This window comes from Erythrolamprus reginae, chromosome 1 (assembly GCF_031021105.1).
Source record: "Erythrolamprus reginae isolate rEryReg1 chromosome 1, rEryReg1.hap1, whole genome shotgun sequence".
Lineage (NCBI taxonomy): Eukaryota > Metazoa > Chordata > Lepidosauria > Squamata > Dipsadidae > Erythrolamprus > Erythrolamprus reginae.
In genome coordinates, this window is record NC_091950.1 from 263445988 (window position 1) to 263468037 (window position 22050).

General features: G+C 43.0%; 1 protein-coding gene across 5 annotated transcripts in view; it reads left to right on the top strand.

Annotated features, from left to right (window-relative positions):
- The window catches only part of SNTG2 (syntrophin gamma 2), a 249146-nt gene that overhangs the window by 55000 nt on the left and 172096 nt on the right, over positions 1 to 22050 (top strand). For 4 of the 5 annotated variants that reach the window (XM_070732927.1, XM_070732929.1, XM_070732930.1 and 1 more), the window contains exon 2: positions 12815 to 12952. In XM_070732927.1, the coding sequence (XP_070589028.1) occupies positions 12815 to 12952 (138 nt within the window). Of the gene's footprint in view, positions 1 to 12814; positions 12953 to 22050 lie in introns of those variants that run through there. The other variant, XM_070732931.1, reaches the window with a different exon arrangement.

The following is a 22050-nucleotide window of genomic DNA, read 5'->3' on the forward strand; positions in this document are numbered from 1 at the left end:
TCCTGAGTGGGGAACCGGCATTTGAGGCACCTACCCATCCAGTACCTTTGAAGACCTACTTCTTGCTCTCCCACGTTTGCTGTATTTTTCTCTTACGTTTTGCCCCCTCCCCATGTATATATATATAAAACTCTGGCTTCTAGATCAGGGGAGGCAGTTTTGCTTATAAGAATGCCTAGCATTGTTGGTTATGATCTTTAAAGCCCTACATGGCATTGGACCAGAGTACCTCTGGAACTGCCTGCTACCGCACAAATCCCAGTGACCGATAAGGTCCCACAGAGTTGGCCTTCTCTGGGTCCCGTCGACTAAACAATGTCGTTTGGTGGGCCCCAGGGGAAGAGCCTTCTCTGTGGCGGCCCCAGCTCTCTGGAATCAACTCCCCCTGGAGATTAGAACTGCCCCCACCCTCCTTGTCTTTTGTAAATTACTCAAGACCAACCTATATCGCCAGGCATGGGGGAACTGAGACACCTTCCCCAGGCTTTTATATTTTATGTTTAATGTGTATGTGTTGTTTGGTTTTAAATGATGGGGTTTTATATGTTTTTTCTCTTTTAATATTAGATTTGTTCCACTGTAACATTATTTTTATTATTGTTGTGAGCTGCCCCGAGTCTTGGGAGAGGGGTGGCATACAAATCTAATAAATTATTATTATTATTATTATTATTATTATTATTATTATTATTATTAGTGGTAGTGGTAGTAGTAGTAGTAGTAGTAGTTTTAGTAGTATTGCTGAGGGCACATGTGCAGTGCAAAAAAAGTGTAAAAAAAATTCCAAAAAGCGGAGCCGAAAAGATGGGCAGCGCCGGACTTACCCGGCAGGCAGGCTTTGCTGGAGGGACCGGGAGACACGGTCCCTCATGGCGGCCGCCATCTTGGATCCCGGGCGAAGTCTCGCGATGCGAGACTTCGCTCGGGAGAGCAGGGCCTGATTGGCTGAGGCCCTGATTGGTCCGGGCGGGGCCTGCTTGCCCTATATAAGGGCGAGCAGGCCCGAGGCTCTTCCTTTTCGCCCGGACCGATCTACTGTAGCAGACGTTCGTTCGTCTGCTCCGGCGGCCATTTTAGGTGGCGACCTCGTGCGAGGCGCCATTTTGTGGCCTGTGGTTTAAGCGAAGAGCCTTTTCAGCGTTTGGCGGAGCCAGCATCGGCTGGACTCCGCTCCGGTTTGGAGCCTCATTGCCTGTTTGTGGGTGGTGGGGGTGCTGCCCTTGGGAGGCCCCGCGGGCTTGTGGTGTCCTGGGGGTGGCTTGTGGCCTGGGATAAAGGCCTGGTGTCGGGCCTTGTTGCCCACTGGGAGGTGGGATTAGCCTCTTGGGAGGGCTTGGTTCTGCGGAGGCCTGCTGCTTCGGGCAGGCCTTTGCCCACGGGGTGCAGGGCCAGTTGGGGAGGGCTTGGTCCCGCCCTATTCCTTTTTGTGTAAAAGATAGATTTTGGTGGTATGGCCCCTAAAAAGCGGCCAGCTAAGGCCCTCCCGGCCCAACCTGTGGTGCGGCCTAGGAGGGCTGCCAGGCCGTCTGCCCGGGCTCGGGCGGCGGCAGAGGGGCCCCCGGGGGGGATCCCGGTGGGGGGGGTGGTAGGGTTTATGCCCACAGTCCCTCAACCCGAGGTGTCCCCTTCTCTCTCCTGGGCCAGGGTCCTGGAGCGGCTCGACGAGTTGGAGAGGTGGCGGTCGGGGGCAGGCCCGGAGGGGCTTTCCTCGGCTGCCACCGCAGCTTGGGGCGCAGACCCCGAAGAGGAGTCGGCCCCAGCTGGGCAAGTGGCCCACGAAGTACCGATGGCGGGAACCGGACAGGCGGGCAGCACCGGGCAGACGGGCCATGCTGGACAGATGGCCCAGCCTGGGCAATGGTCATCTTTCCAGGGCCCAACCAGGATGGGCCCACCATGGATGGCGTCTACCCCTTACGGGGCAGGTGAGGTTGCACCACATACAGGCACATCTCCGCTACTGCCCATCCAGGGTCCCGGGTTCATCCCGCCAGCTATGGGGGGTGGCAACAGTTTCACGGGGGCTGCTGCAGGCACCTGTGGTCAGGTTTGGTCCCCGCCAGCTCCGCCAGTAGGGGCGCTGGGGGTGCCTGTCCCACCGGGGGCGGGGGTGGGGGGTTGGATCCCTCCTCCACCGGCCATTATGCCACCGGTCCCATTCATGTATCCACCGGGGCTTGGGGTGCTGGGCTCGGGGGCCACCACGGTGTGGGACCCGTTCGCCAGCATCAAGCCTGGGGCCATCCCTTGTGGGTTGCCCGCCACACCTTTAGGGTACCATCTGCACCCGTCAGTTAAGGAGGCAATCTGGCGGGGGGAGTACGTTGATTTGTTCTCCATCTTGAATAGGGAGGTCCCTAAACAAGATAAGGAGGTTGTCCCTGGGGAGAAAGTGAAAAAGACAAAGGTCACGAAATGCTTCAGCTCGTGGCTGTATGCATTTCTGACCTTTGCGTCGGTGGTCATTCAGAGGCAGCCGGGGAGGGCCGCTGCCTTGCTGAAGTACATCGACTTGATAGCGAGGGCCCATTTTGAGTATGGGGGGACCATATGGAGGCACTACGACAAGGGCTTCCGTATGCGTATTGCCCATGACCCCTACTTGCCTTGGGATATGGTGGTTCCGGACCTGTGGTTCCAGGCCACTCATATGTCAGGGAAGGAGGGCTGTGATAGGACCGATAGCGGTCACTTTATGGAGGAGGAGCCTGCGACGCCCGCGCCGGCCAAGGCCGTGGCGGGTGCCGTTAGTAAGGGTGCCTCTTTAATATGTCACGAGTTCGCTGCAAAGGGGGCGTGTTTTCGCCCCATTTGCAGGTTTCGTCACGCCTGCGGAAGTTGTGGGGGAAACCATTCCGCAGCCGTGTGCCCCCGCCCCAAGAAGGGGATTGAAAAGAAAGGCTCGGGTCCCCCAAAGCCTCCCCCACCTGCTGGGGGAAAAGGGGCCCAGCCCAATTAATTTAGGGGTGCTTGAGGGTTGGTTGGGCGACTACCACCCTCGCTCGAGAGCGGCCGCTCTCTTGCTAGGTTTTGCAGAGGGATTTAGGATCCCTTATCAGGGTGTTAGGAAGGCCTTCATGTCTGACAACCTTAGGTCGGTTGCTGGGCATGAAGACATTGTTAGGGAGAAGATTGGGAAGGAGGTTGCCGAAGGCAGGGTCCTGGGGCCCTTTGCGGAGCCGCCCTTCCCGAATCTTCGTGTGTCTCCCTTAGGTGTGGTCCCCAAAAAGGCGAGTGGTGAATTTAGGTTGATTCACCATTTGTCTTTTCCGAAAGGGGAGTCAGTGAATGATTTCATTCCTGACGAGTTGTGTTCAGTCCGGTATGCATCCTTTGATGCAGCCGTGACTATGGTTAGGAAGTGTGGGGTGGGAGCCCTTATGGGTAAATGCGACATTAAGTCGGCATTCCGGCTCCTCCCCATACACCCAGACGACTTTGAGCTGCTGGGCTTCCATTTCGAGGGGGGCTATTACGTGGACAGAGCTTTACCCATGGGGTGCTCTGTCTCGTGCTCTCTTTTTGAGAGTTTTAGCACCTTCTTGGAGTGGGCGCTCAGGAGGCAAAGTGGACTGGGTACGGTCGTTCACTACCTTGATGATTTCCTTTTGGCGGGGCCTGCGCATTCGGAGCAATGTTTTGCTTTGATGCGGGGCTTCGAAGCCCTTTGTGCTCAATTAGGGGTGCCTTTAGCCTCTGAGAAGACCGAAGGCCCCGCCACCAGGATTACCTTTCTGGGTATTGAATTGGACTCAGAGGAGCAATCTTCCAGATTGCCCCTAGAGAAGTTGGTAAAGATTAAGCGGAAGCTTGATGAGGTTCTGGGCTGCCGGAAGGTGACCCTACGGCAGCTTCAGGAACTGGCAGGCATTCTTAATTTTGCCTGTCGGGTAGTTGTTCCTGGAAGGGCTTTTTCCAGGAGGTTGTATGATGCGATGAAGGGGCTCCGTTTGCCCCATCATCGTACCCGCCTTTGCGCCGGGGTCAGGGCTGACCTCGGCGTGTGGCGGGAATTTTTGGATAGATTTAACGGGTTGTCTTTTTGGAGGCACGAGCTTCTGTTGGAAGCTGAGTTGCAGCTCTGCTCTGACGCCGCAGGGACTTGTGGTTTCGGGGTAGTGTTAGGTGACCAGTGGTGCTGGTCGGCATGGCCTCCGGAATGGAGTGCCTCTTCGTTGGTTAAGGACCTTACGTTCCTGGAGCTCTTCCCCTTAATAGTGGCCTTAGAGCTTTGGGGGGAGCAGTTTAGGGACAAGACTGTGCACTTTTGGTGTGACAACCTAGCGGTTGTCCATGTAGTGAATGCCCTGTCCTCAAAGAGCGACAGGGTCATGCGGCTTGTCCGCCATTTTGTGCACAGGTCCTTGTCTCTAAACGCATTGTTTTTGGCTAAGCATGTCCCCGGGTTAGATAACGGGGTTGCTGATGCCTTGTCCCGTGGTCAGTTGTCCAGGTTTCGGACCCTGGCCCCGTGGGCCCGAGAACTGCCAGAAGCGTTCCCCAGCCACCTCTGGAGTCTGGGAGGGATTCAGAGTGGTGGAGAGGCGAGGCATCCCGGGCAATCTCCTTGTCTGTAGCGCCCGGCACCCTCAGGGCATACCAGCGTGCAGGTAAGGAGTTTGGGGAGTTCAGGCAGGGCAGGGGTTACCAGCTTAGTTGGCCTGTCCCTGTAGAGCATTTGGCCGAGTTTTGCGTCCAGCTTAGGCAGCGTGGCCTGTCAGTTAGGACGATCCGGTCCCGGTTAGCCGGCCTCGCCTTTCTGTCCAAGGCGGGGGGGTTTGCGGATCTTTCGGGTGACTTTCGCATCCGGAAGATGCTGGAGGGCTGGCTTAGGGAGCAAGCGGGGGCCCCAGGTGACACTCGTCAGCCCCTGACGGTGGAGCAGCTGTCATCAATGAACGTGGTTTTTGGCAGTCTGTGTTCCTCATTGTACGAGGCCCGTCTTTTCAGGGCAGCGGCGTGTGTCATGTTCTTTGGGGCCCTTCGGGTCAGCGAGGCCATGGCTTCGTCTCAGGCTGACACTTCGCTCCGGGCCTTCCAGTTCGCTGATCTGACCTTTAGACAAGGGGGGGGTGTCCCTTGTAGTGAGAAGGTCTAAAACGGATCAGCTGCACAGAGGGGTTGCCTTACACCTTAGTGCGGCCGCCGACCAGTCGGTGTGTCCGGTGGCCGCCCTACGGCTTTATTGCGGTATGAGGGGGTCAGGCCAGGGGTACCTGTTTAGGCATTGTGACGGTACCCCTCTGACCCGTTTCCAATTCTGGGCTTTAGTATCTAGGGCGATGGCCCAGGTGGGCATGGATCCCGCCGGTTATGGAACGCATTCGTTCCGTATCGGCGCCGCCACTAGTGCGGCACTTTCTGGTTTCCCGGCCCATCGGATTCGGGAGATCGGCCGCTGGCGGTCAGCGGCATATTTGGGTTATGTTAGGCCCGCTGAGGATCCCAGGCAGGGCTTAGGCTAGGTAACCTCTCTGTGTCTGTGTCCTCTTGCAGGTCCCCAGGCTAACACGAAACCGACGGCGCTGCTGTGTGGCCACAGCATGATTTTCTGGGCCGGCCGCGCGGCAGCCAGGAGCGCCATCGGGACCCACCTGTCCCTGGGGCGGTGGGTCAACGTTACCTGGATGGGCCGGAGAGGTATGCGGTGGGAGGGTCTCCTACCGGCGTTGCTGGGCGGCCAGCATTCTGTGGCTGCGCCCCGGCAATATGGGGGGCGGCTCCTGGAGTCGCGCCCAAAGGGGTCTGGGTGGGCAGCGTCCTGTGGCCGCACCCAGGTGGCTGGTATTGCACTTAGGTGGCAATGACCTGTGCATGCTGGGAGGCCTGGCGCTGCTCATCCAGGCACGCGAAGACCTGCGAAGGCTTCGTGAGGTCTGGCCCACCACGCAGGTGGTGTGGTCAGACATATTACCTAGGATTGTGTGGAGGGATGCCTCTTCCCTTAGGGCCATTCACCGGGCTAGGAGACGGGTGAATAGGGCTATGGGGAAAACGGTTAGAGAATTGGGTGGAGTGGTAATACCTCATCCCCTTATATCAATAGATAAGCCATGGCTCTACCGTACTGATGGCGTTCACCTGTCTGACCAGGGGAACGCCATCTTCTTACAGGACCTGCAGCGGTCTCTGCGTGAGCTGGCGCAGCTAGAGGGGGGAGTCGGGGGGCCAAGATAGAGATCTGACCCCCGCTCCTGTGGCAGGTTAGGGGCGGAAAATTGGGTGGTTTAGCAACCGCGCGTTCTCCCTTGGGCATCTTTGGGGATGATTGACAGGTTCTCCGCAAGCTCATGGAGGGAGTTTCTGCCTGAGCAGCTGGGGGGAACCTGTCTTTGGGTCCTACACCTTTAATTCCCCGATTCGGGTTAGCCGGTGGGACCCCCCTCATGCACAGCATGGCAGAAAAGGTCACAGGTGACGGCCTGGCCCTCACCTGGACCTTGCATCGAGATACGCCCATGAGTTGCCCAGGAATGTTTGCTGGCATACGTCATTTCCGCCCCGGAAGTCTTTGTTTGACCCTGCAGGTCCAGTTCCGGGTCATAGTTGTTTATGCTAATTTATGCAAAAATATTTGAATAAATTATGCAAATTTTATGTTAATAAAAATGACCCAATTTTAAATCCAGCTCTGGTGTCCGTGTCGTTACTCCGTCTCTCCAGCAAGGTGGTGCATATAGTTTCAGGCACTTGGGTTCTGTGCATGCGCAGAAGAAAAGATTTTTAAAAATTCCCTCTAAAAGATGGTGGCACACCGACCGAACCGGTTCTGGGATGTCATCATGACATCAACAGTGGATTGCTACCAGTTTTTAGTCATAGTTCTAATTATTAGATTTGTACTTATATTGTTTATATTGTTGTTGTGAGCTGTCCCAGGTCTCCAGAGGGGAGCGGCATACAAGTCTAATAAATAAAATAATAAAATAAATAAGTTCAGGCAAACCAGTCTGAACAAGGAGGAACCCATCTCTGCTGTCTAGACATAAAAGCAGTTAGTTAATTAAACACTGCTGATTTGGTGCCCCCTGATGTACAGAGAAACGTTTAGGACTTTGACCTATTCCTTTTAGTAACCTGTAACTCTTCCAAAGCCATTACCAGTAATCTCTTTGAGCTTGTCTATCTGCCTTAGTTATTGTCATCTTGACTTTGCAAAGCAAAATCATGCTTTTCTAATTTCATTATCTGTTCACATAGTGTGCCCAAATTATGGGAGCAGTACCTTCAAATTAAGAAGATATGATTGTTCATTATTCTAAAGCTACATCAAAGCGTAGCTTGTTCACATAAAAGATGAAGGCATATTATATTTTAATTCTGATGTAAGTACACTTGCTACTTTTGATTATATTTGAGAAGGTATTTCTCCCTTGTGTTTGTACAAAAATTTCTAAAATGTGGAGTTAGCTAGAAAATAAAGAAAACCTCTATTTCAGTTTGGAAACCAAATCCATTATAAGCCATTTCCCCGCTTCAGTGATAAATGCAGTTTACAACTATTCCTTGACTACAAGATAATGCATGGTTATTTGCCAACATGAAATGCATGCTGATTATTGTTTATTTTATGGATTTTCAATCTCTTATAAAGTGAAATAACAAACCAGGTTTACACCTATAGCTCAATGATGAAGCCCCCAATTTTTTAAATGTTGCATTTATATATGTTTGCATTTTTTCTTTATTGAAAATACTTTTCAGGAATTGCTTTTATAAATAGTGGATCCTATGTTCTCTGAAACCATATTTTTCCATATTTCATCTAAAAAGAGAGCTTTTGGGTCACAGTGGAGACAGCAACATCCACTTTTGTTTTGAGATTGCAGGTGAAGTATTTTTCTGGGTATACAGTAGCCAGCAGACTTTGGCTTTTTTATTCTCTGAAAAAGTAAATACGGTATCTTTCCTTCTGAAGACAGTTTTTTTTTCCTGACAGTAACTTCATACTGATGTTTTTTGACCCATGTCATAGTTTGTATAATTAAAGATTTTGCACAACAATCCACAAAACATAGTTTAAAACGCACTCTTCAAACATATCAATTGTAAGACCTTCACTTGACACAAACACCCTGAACCCATCACTTGGTATGATGTGATCCTAAGCTGGTGTGACTTGTCCTTCACAAGTCCTACTGACCACACAAAGCCTTTATAAGAAGAAGGAGGCAGACATCTCCTAGCCTCTGCTGAAGATGTTACCTAGCCTGGTAATGAAACATTCAGAAACCAAACAACAATCCTGGAGAATGAACCTTCACCCTTATCCCAACCCGAGATACAGATATTCACACCCATCGCAAACATACCCTTCTTCCCAGCACTAGATCACCAGCCAGTCTGGGGAGAGACCAAGTCTTCATAGTCCTTTGAAAGACAAAAAGGGCAGGAGCCCCTCTGATCTTCAGTGGGAAAAGATCTATTTTTAACCAATATTATTCACCAAACCTCTCCATACTTTTTTTAAAAAAATGTACCTCTCATCAATTTCATTTGATTATAACTTTCCTAATCTTCCTCTTCCTCTCAATCTTTTCATAGTTCCTTCACAGACAGTTCTTCTTTATCGTACCCAAGGCCGGCAGTAATTATACCATACATTTGGCAGTTTGAGCCTCATTCGTTCTGTTTATATGACCATACTAGCTCTTTATACTTTTTGGCACCCATTCATTCTTGAGTCTATCCCTTCAGTTTTTACAAAATGCATTTTTAACATAGTACATTTCTAACGCATTCAGCTTAGTTTTATATTTTACCCGACATACCCAGTTTTCAGTTCCATAAACAGAGTATACAGATGCATGCTACCATGTACTTTCAATTTTTAAAAGAAACATTCATTCTCTTAATTCTCATTCTCATATTCATTCATTCTCACAACACCCATTATTCTTTGGACAGCATTCTATCCCATAAATTAATTCCCTCCATTTCAGTAGTGGTTTTCAGGTTCCATTATTACTGGTTTTCTATTGGGAGCATGTGCGTGGAGCACTTCTGCGCATGCACAGAGATGTCTGAGCAGGTGGGCGGTGCCTCCCACCACTGCTGCTACTGCTTCGCCTGATCCAGGGCAAAATGGTAGCAACCCACCACTATTCCATTTCATGCTACCCTCCAACTTCTCATAAGCAAAGTCAGTGGAGAAGCACTCTCCCACTGTTTTGTTTTTAGGGTTTTCCCCCCCTCCCTCCCATGGCCATTCTGTTTCATTATTTAAATAAGGAAATGTCATTGAAAGGTTGGCCCAATTGCCCATCAGCTATCCAGTTAAATAACAAAGGGGATCTTACACATCTTTTTTATGCTGTTGGCTCTCTGTTGAACTATTGTCACCTGCATGTTCCATCATTCATCAATCCATATTGACCTAAAATGTTCCACAATTCACATTTTATCATATACTTTATCTAAATCAGAAAGCATGCAATAAATGTTATTACTTTGTTGCTTCCTTTGCTGATACCTGACATTTATACTTCTATTTTCAATATAATGACAGATAAAAAGTAAATACTGGTCCGAAGCCTTCTTTCTTCCTACTGACTTCCTGCATTATCAAAATGTTATCCCACTTTAGAAAATTTAATACAGAGCTTATCTTCTTCATTCAGATATGTTTCCTCCCCCAAGAGTTTGACTTTTATGTTAAATAAAACAATTTTTGGTTGTAGAAATATTTTTAAATCTGTAGAAATATTTGTAAATCAAACTTCTGCAGTAGTTTTGTAAAACCCTGAAAGAAGTGGGATCGAGTATAGTATTATTGTGCTGCCCAAAGATAACAGAGGTCCTCAGGTTATGATGGCAATAGCGACCAGTGTTGCCATTGCTAAGCAATGCAGTTTTAAAATGTGATTACATATGTTGTGGTTAGCTCTGGCCCAGCTCCTGCCCCAAGGACTGTGGATGTGGGGGACACATCCACATGCTGCAGGCCTGTTTTGCTCCCAGTGGAATCTGCTGGTGAAGGCTCGTCTGACCAAGAAGACATGAGTGACAGGGAGGAGGAGAGTGTGGCAGACAGCTCAGAAGGAGATCAATTATCTAGCTCCTCCGTGGATTCGGAACAAGAGTTAATGATACAGCCACCCATGCGGAGAGCGATGCATAGGCAACAACAACTGAGAGATTATTATCAAAGAAAATGAGGCCACCTGTGGTTGGGTGGGGCTGTGGTGATTAGTGAGGCTGCTATAAATAGCAGCCTGTGGGTTTGGCCATTGTGGAGGATTATCTGATCATTGTTTTTCGTGCCTGCCTTGCTGACTTCGACCTTTGTGTGCTGATTTTTCCCCGCTTTGAAACTAAACCAGAGCAAAGTGTGTTTCACTTTGTCAAAGAAGAAGGACTGTGAATTGCCTCACAGCTTCAAGCTAAGTATCACAGAACTGATAAGGGTACAAATTACCAGTTTGTTTGGAGACGAGTGCTCTTTGCTATACAAAAAGAGTGCTTCGTTTATTTGCATTTTTGGTATAAAGAACATTGTTTTGAATTTTCAAATGTGTGTGTGTCTGAAATTGTATCTGCATTTTCGGGAGGATTCTACCAGAGAGCTCGACAGAACAACATATAGCTGCATTGCTTAGCAACAGCAGTCCTGATTGTCGTTGTAATGTAAGGAAGTGTAAGGAAGTGTCATTAAGCAGAAAGTAGCAGGACCACAGTGGGTACCAAGGTGCCATGTGAGAGGGTGCTGAGAGGAGGCTGGCAGAGTGGGTCAGCTGGTCTACAGGAGGGAGGGAGGTGCTGTGGATGTGGGGGATGTACAGGCTTTGCACACCTCAGTAGAATCCTTGGGGGGAAATTCAGCATGAGAGACTTGCTGGGGCAACTTATAATCTCCCTCCCTGACTTCCCCATTGATTTTGTAATGCAGAGTAGATTTTCTTTCCTTTTTAAATCACCGCAAGTTGATTTAGATGAGTTATTTTCAGAATTTAAGGTCACTTACTAAAATGGTTAAAATAGTTTTTTTTTGCCTAGCATTGGGTGGAAACTGCAAAAGCAGTATTATGTTGGAAGTGGCAGACCCAGGGGTGGCCTACTGCCTGGACGGGGGAGGGGAGATGCAGTAGGGTAGCAAAAATGGAGCTCTACCCCAAAGCACCCAATATGCATTGTAAGATATTGAAAGAAAATGCAGGGCATTCTGCATAAGCCACGCACACAGTGTGGTAGTAAATTTTTTGGTAGCCCTTCACTGGGCAGAGGTTTAATAAATTAGCATATTTTTTGCACCGTAAGATACAACAACCCCCCCCCCCCAAAAAAAAAAAGTGGGTGGAAATGTTTGTGCGTCTTATGGAGCAAATGTTGCATCGCAGACTGGGCCACGGCAGTGGGGGCAGAGGGGGTTGGTACAGTGACAGGCAGCGGTGGTGAATGGCTTATCACTGCTGCAGCTGATCGCTGTCGCCGGCTGTTGCTGCTGCCACCTATTGCCACCATTCACCTTTGCTGCTGCCTGTTGGTGGTTGTATTGACCTCTTAGAATACCACCAATCAGCTGTTCCAGACGATGTCGATCTCTACTGCCTGCAACAGCTGATTGATGGTATTGGTGATGGCAGCAAGCGGTATCAAGCGGTGGCAATAGGCAGCCGGCGGTGGTGGCGGCAAACAATGGTGACAGGCAGCGATAGGCTGCGGCAAGTGGCAGCAATAGGCAGCAATAGGCATCAACAGAATAGACCCAGATACCATGAGAAAAAATCCATTCTGCAGACAGCCTCATCTATGTGAAATTTCCTCTGTATCTTCAAGAGCTTTTGGCTGAAACAATATAGGTTTCCTGCCTGAACAGGAGGTTGGACTAAAAGATCTCCAAGATTTCTTCCAGCTCTGTTATTATATATAATATCTCTGAGACCGCCTTCTGCCGCACGAATCCCAGCGACCGATTAGGTCCCACAGAGTGGGCCTTCTCCGGGTCCCATCAACTAAACAATGTCGGTTGGTGGGCCCCAGGGGAAGAGCCTTCTCTGTGGCGGCCCTGACTCTCTGGAACCAGCTCCCCCCAGAGATTAGAACTGCCCCTACTCTCCTTGCCTTTCGTAAGCTCCTTAAAACCCACCTTTGTCGTCAGGCATGGGGGAACTGAGACATCTCCCCCAGGCTTATACAATTTATGCATGGTATGTTTGTATGTATGTTTGTTTAGTAAATGGGTTTTTTTAAATCAAACCGGTTTTTTTTAAATATCTTAAATTATATTTGGATTTGTTATAAATTGTTTTTATTCTGTTGTGAGCCGCCCCGAGTCTGTGGAGAGGGGCGGCATACAAATCTAAATAATAAATAAATAAAATAAATAAATAAATATTATAAGAGGCAACCGAAGATAAGTCTTAAAAGCTTTAGACAAAGCTGTGCAATATTTTTGTGGATGAAACAAAACAATTTTTTGTTTTCTTGTTTTCCTCCCCAAAAGCTAAGGTCTGAAGAGTCTTGTAGAGTGAAAAATATAGCATTTAAGAGACAATGTAGAAGAATTGGTCTTCTCTGTCAAAATATGGATGGAACTAGATGAGGCCCTTTTATCAGTTACGCTATGCAATTTTGCTTGTATGCAAGAACTAAATTAGATAACAGTAGTAAGTTAACACATGAACATTGGAACTTGAAATACTGCTTCTAAAAATCTTCCTGTAACTTCTTAACACTGTGCTCTGAAGAAATGGATGAAAAATATCTGTTATTATAGATAGGCATATCTAGCATTATAGAGGCAACCTTATCATTTTGAAAAGAAACGTCCTCACAAGTCTGTCATTTTGATCTCTGATATTATTTTGCTTTACAGACAAAAACTGGAATTGCTTTGCTATATGATGAGATATCTGAAAATGCCTATGAAATCCGATTGAAGCTTTCAAAAGAGGTGCTAACAATTCAAAAACAAGATGTCATCTGTGTTAGTGGAAGTGTTCCCAATGCAAATGTAAGTGATTCAAATCTTATGATGGGTTTTTATTTATTTTAGATGTTTTTAAATCCCAATGTTATTATTTTTATAAATAAGATGGGGAATATACCTAGTACTCCTTCCTGTTTTCCCCACCACAACAGTCCTGTGAGGTAGGCTGAGAGATAAAGACTGCCCCAAAGTAAGCTAGCTGACTTTCATCCCTAAAGCATCACCACAAATCACAGTTTGCAGCTTTCTAGCCTGATACTTAATCACTAGACCAAACTCACATTTATAATTATTATTATCATCGGTACTGAATTATGTCATCAATATTGCTATTATGTTTCAAAACTTTCTGAAAGTAATTTTCAAAATTTCTAGTCCCAAAAAAGCTAAATTCAAAGTGATGTCATTTTAAAAATTCCACAAAGAGAAACTTAAGGTTTAATTTTTTAAAAGTTTTTAAAAATTTTGGGGCATCTTTACATAAACATCCATACCTATACCATAATATCAAAACATACATAATTATAAATTTCTGTCCAAAATGCCATAAACAAATATCCTAAATTTGTGCCATTTGTACTTTTATCTCCCGTCTGTATTCCTTCTATATTTCATACTACTCTCTCCCTCTATCTCCCTCTCTAAACTAAAGGTTATTTTAAAAGAATAAGAAAAATATATTTCCCTGTTGGGTCCTAAATTTTTTACTACTACTCTGTGGGTGTGGCTTAATTTTGTGGGCGTGGCTTAATTTTGTGGGCATGGCTTAATTTTGTGGGCATACCTGGAGTTGTGAGTAATTAACTGATGGCCCTCCAACACTTTCCTTTCCTGGAAAGCTAACATATAGGCCAGGTTGACTGATGCAGTGCAAAAATGGCTTATGAATTGTCTGTTTGAACATGATTTATTCATCCACATGGTTCCAGAAACTCAGCAGGTATTTATAGAAGGGCAGAAGAGAAGGGTAACAGAAAGCAAGAGGGAGAGAAACAGCCATAAGTTTTAAAAGTTTTGATTTGATTGTTATTTGATTGTTATTTTCATTTTATGCAATGTTGTCTTTCCCTTCATGATCTGACCTCTTTTTTCCTTCCTTTCATTACAAGGATGCTTTTCTCTTCCTTTCTAGTCTTATTCAGCAAACTCCTGCTATATAAGAAATGAAGCTCTTCTTATATTTTAGTTGCTTTCATAATTTTATGCGTTCCATCTACATTCTCCTTTCTGTTGTCATTTTTTTTACCTCTTTCAGTTTATTTCACTTATTGCTCTAGCTCAGTGTAGCTTCCTTGTTTCAAATCAAACTTTGAACATGGTATTGTGTATGTAGGTCAGCCAGGTGATAGACTACCTTTTTGCTTATCTAAATAATTCTAATAAGGAAAATTGTCTTATACCTGGTTTTTAGAACATTGATTTTTGAAGTTGTTCTTGCTGGGTTTTTGTCCCAGATTTGTCAAGATTCTAACTAACAGCAAAGAGAATCTCATAGTGATTAAAAAAAAAACTTTTGTGAAGGTTTGCGATATTTCAGTTAGGAGTTCTTGTTTTTGACCTTACAAAGTCTCAGAATCTTGAAGGAAGGTTGAACTATCCTCTTTAAAGTTAGAAATGAATCAGCTGCTTTGCCACCAAGTAAGTTAGTCGCACTATGTTCTGAAATGAGGAAATTATTCAAAGAAGAGACACGCTTTAGTAATTATTATATAATCAGGCTGTTGCTGTATAACAATTCTGGAACAAAACATGAATTGTCACAATGATTACCGGTATATCTTGCATGAAGAACTTTCTGTAGTTTGTAGGTACAGATCCGAGAAAAACTTGAACTCCTGTTGCATAATCCTTTGGAGCTCCTCATGAATGGGTTGCTTTAATCCAGAGTCTAGGATTAGAAGTCATGGATGTGTAAAGATTATTATCTATATACTATTTAAATCACTACTGTCCTATATCCAACTTGTTGCTAAATAGAATAGTGAATCAATTATTATCTGATGATATGAGAAACCTATTACTTTGATCCTAAATAATAGGATGGTACAGTGCTCTGAATTCAACCTGAAAAGGTTGCTTCAGAGTATGTACATAGGTGGGTGAGAGAAGTATCTGTGTCAAGGCTCCGACTAATGAACCCAAGCAAATCAGAACTCCTTCCTCCTCTGTGTAGCCGCTGAGGAACAGAAAGATGGCTGCGGCCAGGTTCAGCTCAAAGTTGACAATCTGGCTATAATCCTTTAAAGCCTTAAAGCTTAAAAATGATAGGACGATCATTTCTTAAGATCACTTGGCAACTACAGAGGGCAGTAAGGAAGGAACCCAGCAACTTTAGCAATTTGCAGACAGGTGATGTAGCTGAAACATCTATTTAGAATGCAAATTGTCACACCATCTGTTATGATAGGCTAAGTAGGATCTTCATTGTGATGACAGGCATTTTCTGTTATAATAATGTCAAATAATGTCAAAACAAAAAGTCACAGGGGAGGGGGAGGCAATCTTATAAAAATATTATTAAGCTACTTTTTTCTTATTTAAACAAGTCAGTATATAATTAATACAAAAAACCCTCTAAACTTTCCCTCCTCCCATAACTTATGAAAGAACAATGACTTTCTCAGAGGGGAGGGGGGAATAAAATAGGACACAGCAGATGACTTATGTTTGCGGTGTGTGTGTATGTTCAGTAAACTAGCCAAAAGGAATATGATTATTACCAACAGATAAAATAAGGTAGCATGTCATTGTTTCCAGCTTGTATAAACTATGCAGGGAAGCTTAAATTATTAATAAAAATAGAGCTGGTTTGCACAGAATACTTCAAAATTCATATATTACAGCAAAACTGTTTAGACCTCAAAATTCAGGCAATATGAAATGTTAAATTATGTTACATCAGTCATCCCAAATAATGCATATGTTCCAAAGCTCTGCAGGCTGGAATTTCCATTCTCAGCTCTGAGGATAAATAATTGAACCCATGAACACAATATCTGGAAACTTTTGGTGTGTAAATTAGACTCAAGTTGACTGGCAATATTGTAAGTCTGTAAGAGGTTCGTCCTTTGTCTTACAATTGTATCAGAAGAAGAGTTTTACAAAGTACTTATAAGAATCTAAATTCAAGAAACCCATAACGTTCTTAGAAACAGACGTTTTAGGGACTTAAGCTAATATACAACTAGAAAAACCATAACTGGTACTTCCTTGAACTGTTTGGCCATACCCGACTCTATTCTGTTCTTCAAATTCCATGTTTAAACACATTTTTTGCAAGATTTTGTGATAGTATCCATGAATAATCCCCAAAGCCTTAAGATAGTCTTAAGAGAGTTGTATATTTTCGGGTTACCATATTTAAAAAACAAACAAACAAACACAGATCCATAACCACATTCAAAATTTTGATACTACATCTGGAAAAATTATCTCCACTAACATTTTCCATCATAGCTCTCATAATTATTTTTTGTTCTTGATGTAAACAAATATGTATTTATTACTTGAGGGTATATTGTAGGAGAGAAGAAATGTGAAAATAGATAAGTAAATTTAAATCCAGTTGTTAACATAATAATGTATTTTTGTTGAACATGTCTAATTGACTATGTATCCTGCTTTCTAGTACTACTATCTAAAAATTATATTGATTATCTACATCTACTATTCATAAAACTCAATAGAATCTCATTTTGAAGACAGACTTATCTAACATGTGATAAAAAAAGATGGCGACAGTTGTTTACATTATGATATTTATGACTACAGCACATTTAGAAGAGTCTAGGCTGCTCTCAGGTTTAGGCTGTTCTATAAGCTTTGCTTTGATCATGGTTTGCTGAATCAGAAAGACACCACCATTGTATTCTGGTTATTAGATTTATAACCTGCCTTTCATTCAGAAGCTCAAGAAGGCATGCCTTTGAATCCCTCCTTCATCTTTTTCCCATGCAAATCTTATAAGATATTGGCTTGAGATAAGTGCAAAATCACCCAGTGAGCTTCCAGAGCTTACATGGCACTAGAAATTGGACCTCCATATTCCTAGCTCAATAAATTAACCACTAATCAGAAACATGAAAACCTGATGAAAGAACACAGACTCCTTGGGAAAAAATCAATAGAGAGTCTGTAACTCATAACGCCAAATTTAGAGAAAAAAATGTGGGTATTACAAATACCTGTCCCTTCCATCCCCAACAAAAGACTACAAGTTGTTTGAAAAGTAGAGGGATTTGCTCCTTCACTCACTTTCACAAAATGGGACTTGAACTAAATCCAGTTGCGGTACATTATTATTTTGTCCTTTTTTGAACTAGAGGTGATATAAGTGATCGATTATGTACAATCAAGTCAGTGCCCACTCTTAGCAAGAAGAATAAACAAATGCAGATAATGATTAAATGTGACATACTCAGGTCAATTTGCTTTTTTTTGGGGTACTTTCGTCATAAATGGCTTTCTCTTCTGCTTCACTGAAGTGAAGGGAAACTTGATAGAGTGACCCCATAGCTTAAAGTGGCACAACCAAAATGGGTGAATTGACTGGTTGTTCACAAATAGTATCAAAAGATTTCTTTCTCTTGCATTATCTTCACAAATAAGGAAAGATTAAATGTTAAATTCTGCCACATCAATCATCCCAAGTAATGGGTATGTGCCAAAGCTCTATAACAGTATAAAACCTCAAGTGACGACCTTGTTTCATCTTTGATGCTGCCGTCACTTTATAGATGGGATCCTACGTGTTGACCAGGATGTAGTCAAGGTGTTGGTCTTCACTAGGTCTTTACTATGACTTGTACAGTGACAGTGCTCACAGTTGTCATGTTCGAGTTCTTTTGTGATAATATCCATGAGGAGAATGAACAGCAATCGTGATAATGCTGAACTTTCATGAGTGCCAACTTTCACAGGAAAGCTGTCCGAAAGTCTGACAGTACATCATGTGAAACTGCTGGTATTTGTAGATAGCATCTGGACCCATGTTATGAGTTGCTCAGGAACAACATGGTCCCCTAGCACATGTAAAGGCATATTTCTACAGGCATAATTGTGTGAAATATTTCACATGTTGAATGTATTTTGTTTCTTATGCATTGTGAGAAATGTAGCAGACTTTAGACTGCATAAAGAATTTACAGTATAAGTACAGTTTAATGCTGTGCAAGTCAACATTAAAATAAATAAAATCCACAATCTAATTTCCAATTTTAGTATTCAAAAATGGACTAAAATTAAATTAGGAATTATTTGGTACTGCTGGTTACAATTAATCGTCAAAGGCCATCTGAAAGAGACAAGTTTTTATCTGCTTTTAGAAGACAAAGAGGGTGGGGATCTTTCTGGTTTCTTAATTTGACTTAGCATTCTACAACAGAGAGTAAAAACTGAGGGAGAAAGAGATAGAAAAAATAATTGTATATAGGCATGCTTAAAAGCAGGCATAATATTATGTTATTTTAAATATTTCTGCCAACAGGCTTTTAAGTTTTTACCACTTGCTCCCAGTATCTTTATTTTGTATAATTTAATTAATATTCTGTTTCAAGTGCACAAAAAGAATTAAGTTCCTATTTAGCATTCATAAAAACTGTACATAATTCTGAGGTAGGTTGTTTTGCATATATTGTATGCTGTGAGAATTCTTTACTTTCCACCTACATTTTGTTATTTAACATTTTTGCTTCTATTTTTTTTATGAAGCTTAAGCAATAATACGTATATGAATATAACTTTGTTATGTAGTCCAAATCTCTTTGCTGAACTCCAGGCAATGTAGGAAAACAATCATACATTTTGCCTAATCTTAATTCTGTTTATTTTATATATTTTATTTTATACACATGAATGCATGTGCACGCGCACGCACGCACACACACACATATATATACACAGTGATACCTCGTCTTACAAACCCCTCGTCATACAAACTTTTTGAGATACAAACACGCGGGGTTTAAGATTTTTTTGCCTCTTCTCCCAAACTATTTTCACCTTACAAACCCAAGCCACCACCACTGGGATGCCCCTCCTCTGGACTTCTGTTGCCAGCGAAGCACCCATTTTTGCGCTGCTGGGATTCCCCTGAGGCTCCCCTCCACGGGAAACATCACCTCCAGACTTCCGTGTTTTTGCGATGCTGCATCACAAAAACACAGAAACACAAAAACACAGAAGTCCGGAGGTGGGGTTTCGAGGACTTCCATGTTTTTGTGATACTGCAATTTCGCGGAGGCTCCCCTCGCTGGCAAACCCCACCTCCAGACTTCCGTTGCCAACGAAGCACCCAATTTTGCGCTGCTGGGATTCCCCTGCAGCATCTCAAAAACACGGAAGTCCAGAGGTGGGGTTTCCCATGGAGGGGAGCCTCAGGAGAATCCCAGCAGCACAAAAACGGGCGCTTCGGCTGGCAAAAGGGGTGAGTTTGGAGCTTGCATGCATTAATCGCTTTTCCATTGATTCCTATGGGAAACATTGTTTCGTCTTACAAACCTTTCACCTTACAAACCTCATCCCAGAACCAATGAAGTTTGTAAGATGAGGTATCATTGTATATACACACACATACACGTATATATACACACATGCATGGAAAATGCATATGTGGGCTCCAAATTGTGCTATGGCAAAGAACTGATTGTAGTGATTTTGGGGCATGACAGTAGTAAATCATCAGATGTCTTCCAATCCCATCACGTACAGACCCATTCTCCTTTTTAAAACATGGAAATATGGTCATGTATAGTCTCATAAAGATTGGTCAACCTAACTGAACTGATAACCCAGCTTCATCCATTATGGCTCCAATCTATAGCTGAATAGTCAGTGTTTTTCTAAATTGTGCTCGTAGACTCTCTGGGCTCCCCCAAGAACTTTTCAGGGCTCCTTTAAATCAAAATTAGTAAGTCTATGTTGAAAAACAATACCATGTTAAAATTCCATCATATAATCACGAGAAGTAGTAGAAGCATTGAATGTGTCAATTTTAATCTTTGATGTGGTAAATATTGACAAATATAACCAATACAAATACAATTTAAAAGTGGGAGGATGTTCTGAGATGAAAAACGTTTAGGAAACACCAATGTAAAGTACACTGGTCAAGGAACACGAAAACTGAAAAAATAAGGTATTTAACAGCCTTCAAAAATGTTTCTTTAATTACAAAAAGAATTATTCATTTTTAAAAAAGAAACAATTGGCTTGCTCTAAATCTACAACAAAATTATTTAAAATGTTTTAATTGTAGACTGCTCAGAATTGCTCTGTGATGGCGAGGGGTAGTTTCTAAATTTTTACATATGCTAGAGATCTATAGAGGCTTTTGCTTTAAAATTCACTGGTTTCATAGGAGCCTGATATTGGAAGAAAGGTTGACTATGATCCAAGAGAACATAATTATATCCATATGTTTCTTGTTTTATAAGTGAATACAGGGGACGGAATTGATTATGCAAAGTGGTCCTTGCTTTGTTAATACAAAATCAAAACGCTATTGAAAATTTAAAACTTTTTTCCCCTAAACTGAATCTTGTCAGTTGCTTTTCATATGAAGTGAGATAGTTACAATGTTGTTTCAATGTTTAAAGTTTCTGCCTCTTACCCTTTGTAGCCATCTCATCCAACAAATCAATTCTACCCATTTGGGAGCACATATAAGGAAAGACTGCAATGGCTTGTCCAATTATATGAATGCAACTTCATCTATATAACATTGTATGAAGTATATTAAACTTGGTGCATTAATCTACCTAATTAGATAGACTTATGAAAGTTCCTTATGAAAGTTGGTTTAGGAAACCAAACCAACTTCTCAAACTGGTGCACAAATTTTTAAAAAGCACAAATAAATACAATAAGAACAGTATTAACAACAAATATATGCCCCAGGATAATGTTGCAAGATCAATCTTGTATCGGTCACTGGGACAAGAGGTTTAATCTTCTGAGCTTTCGGACTTGTACTTGAGCCCATCTTTGGGGAACTTCTAAGAAATGTGTCTCACTTGCAGTATTAAAAACAATCTTGATCTAGCCAAGTGATGAGAAATGGCATTATACGTAGAACTGGACTCGGATGTTGCTAAATTATATAATATTTAATGTCAGTTAATAAAATGAGTCATTTTATTTTCTATTATTATATCAGTTTTCAAGAAAACAGCATGAATAAAGTATCAAAAATGCAATCCATAAAGATTTTTTTTATTACATGTACTTTCTTCAAAAAATACTAAGAAATTAGCCACAAGGAATGGATTAAATGAAGAGAACATCAGTTCACTGGGTGAATAGTCAATTGATAGTGGTAGAAAACTGATCTAGACCAAAAACTTAAAACCAGTGTGTAAAAGATTGCAAATGCAAAGAGTCAAGTACAAGTTTTTTTGTTGGAAACAATATCTGCATTTTTAAAATTCTTCAACAGTTTAAAGTCCAAGAAAAACATTTAAGAAAAAAAATGTATTAATCAAATTTACACATCTGGGTTACTATAGTATTCGTATCACAACTCTTTTTTTTAATGAGACATGTGCTTGGCATATCATATTTAGTGTCTCTGAATGATATATTAAGCTCCCATTCAACTTTGTGAATAGAGAAATGGCTTGAGCTCTCAATGGAACATCAAATTTAAAAAAACCTTCAGTAGACTAGTACTTGAACAACACTTTCTTTTATAAAATATTTTATAGTTCAAGCACTGAACAGAGAATATAATTATTTCCCTTAGCATATACACGTAGATAGAATAGCTATTATTTTTTGGTGAAAACATGACGCAAATGTAAGTAAGTAAGAAATAATAAGGGGGAAAAAAGAATAATAGCATCAGTAAAGAAAAAGAAAGTACAGTGTATAACTAATTTCTAACATTATTCGCTGTACTTCTCCATACTTTTCTATCCTTAGAAACTATTCTTGATTCCACCAAGTGTGCACATTAATTCATACACTCTCTTTTTTCTTGAAATAACTCATCTCTTTCTTTGAGAATATCATGATGTTGACTTCCCCTCTTCGCCCATTCACATTTGGTTATGCAAATCAGATCCACACTTTCATTCACTATCCAATTATGGATGAAAACAGATTTGCTGGAAAACTTTGCATTA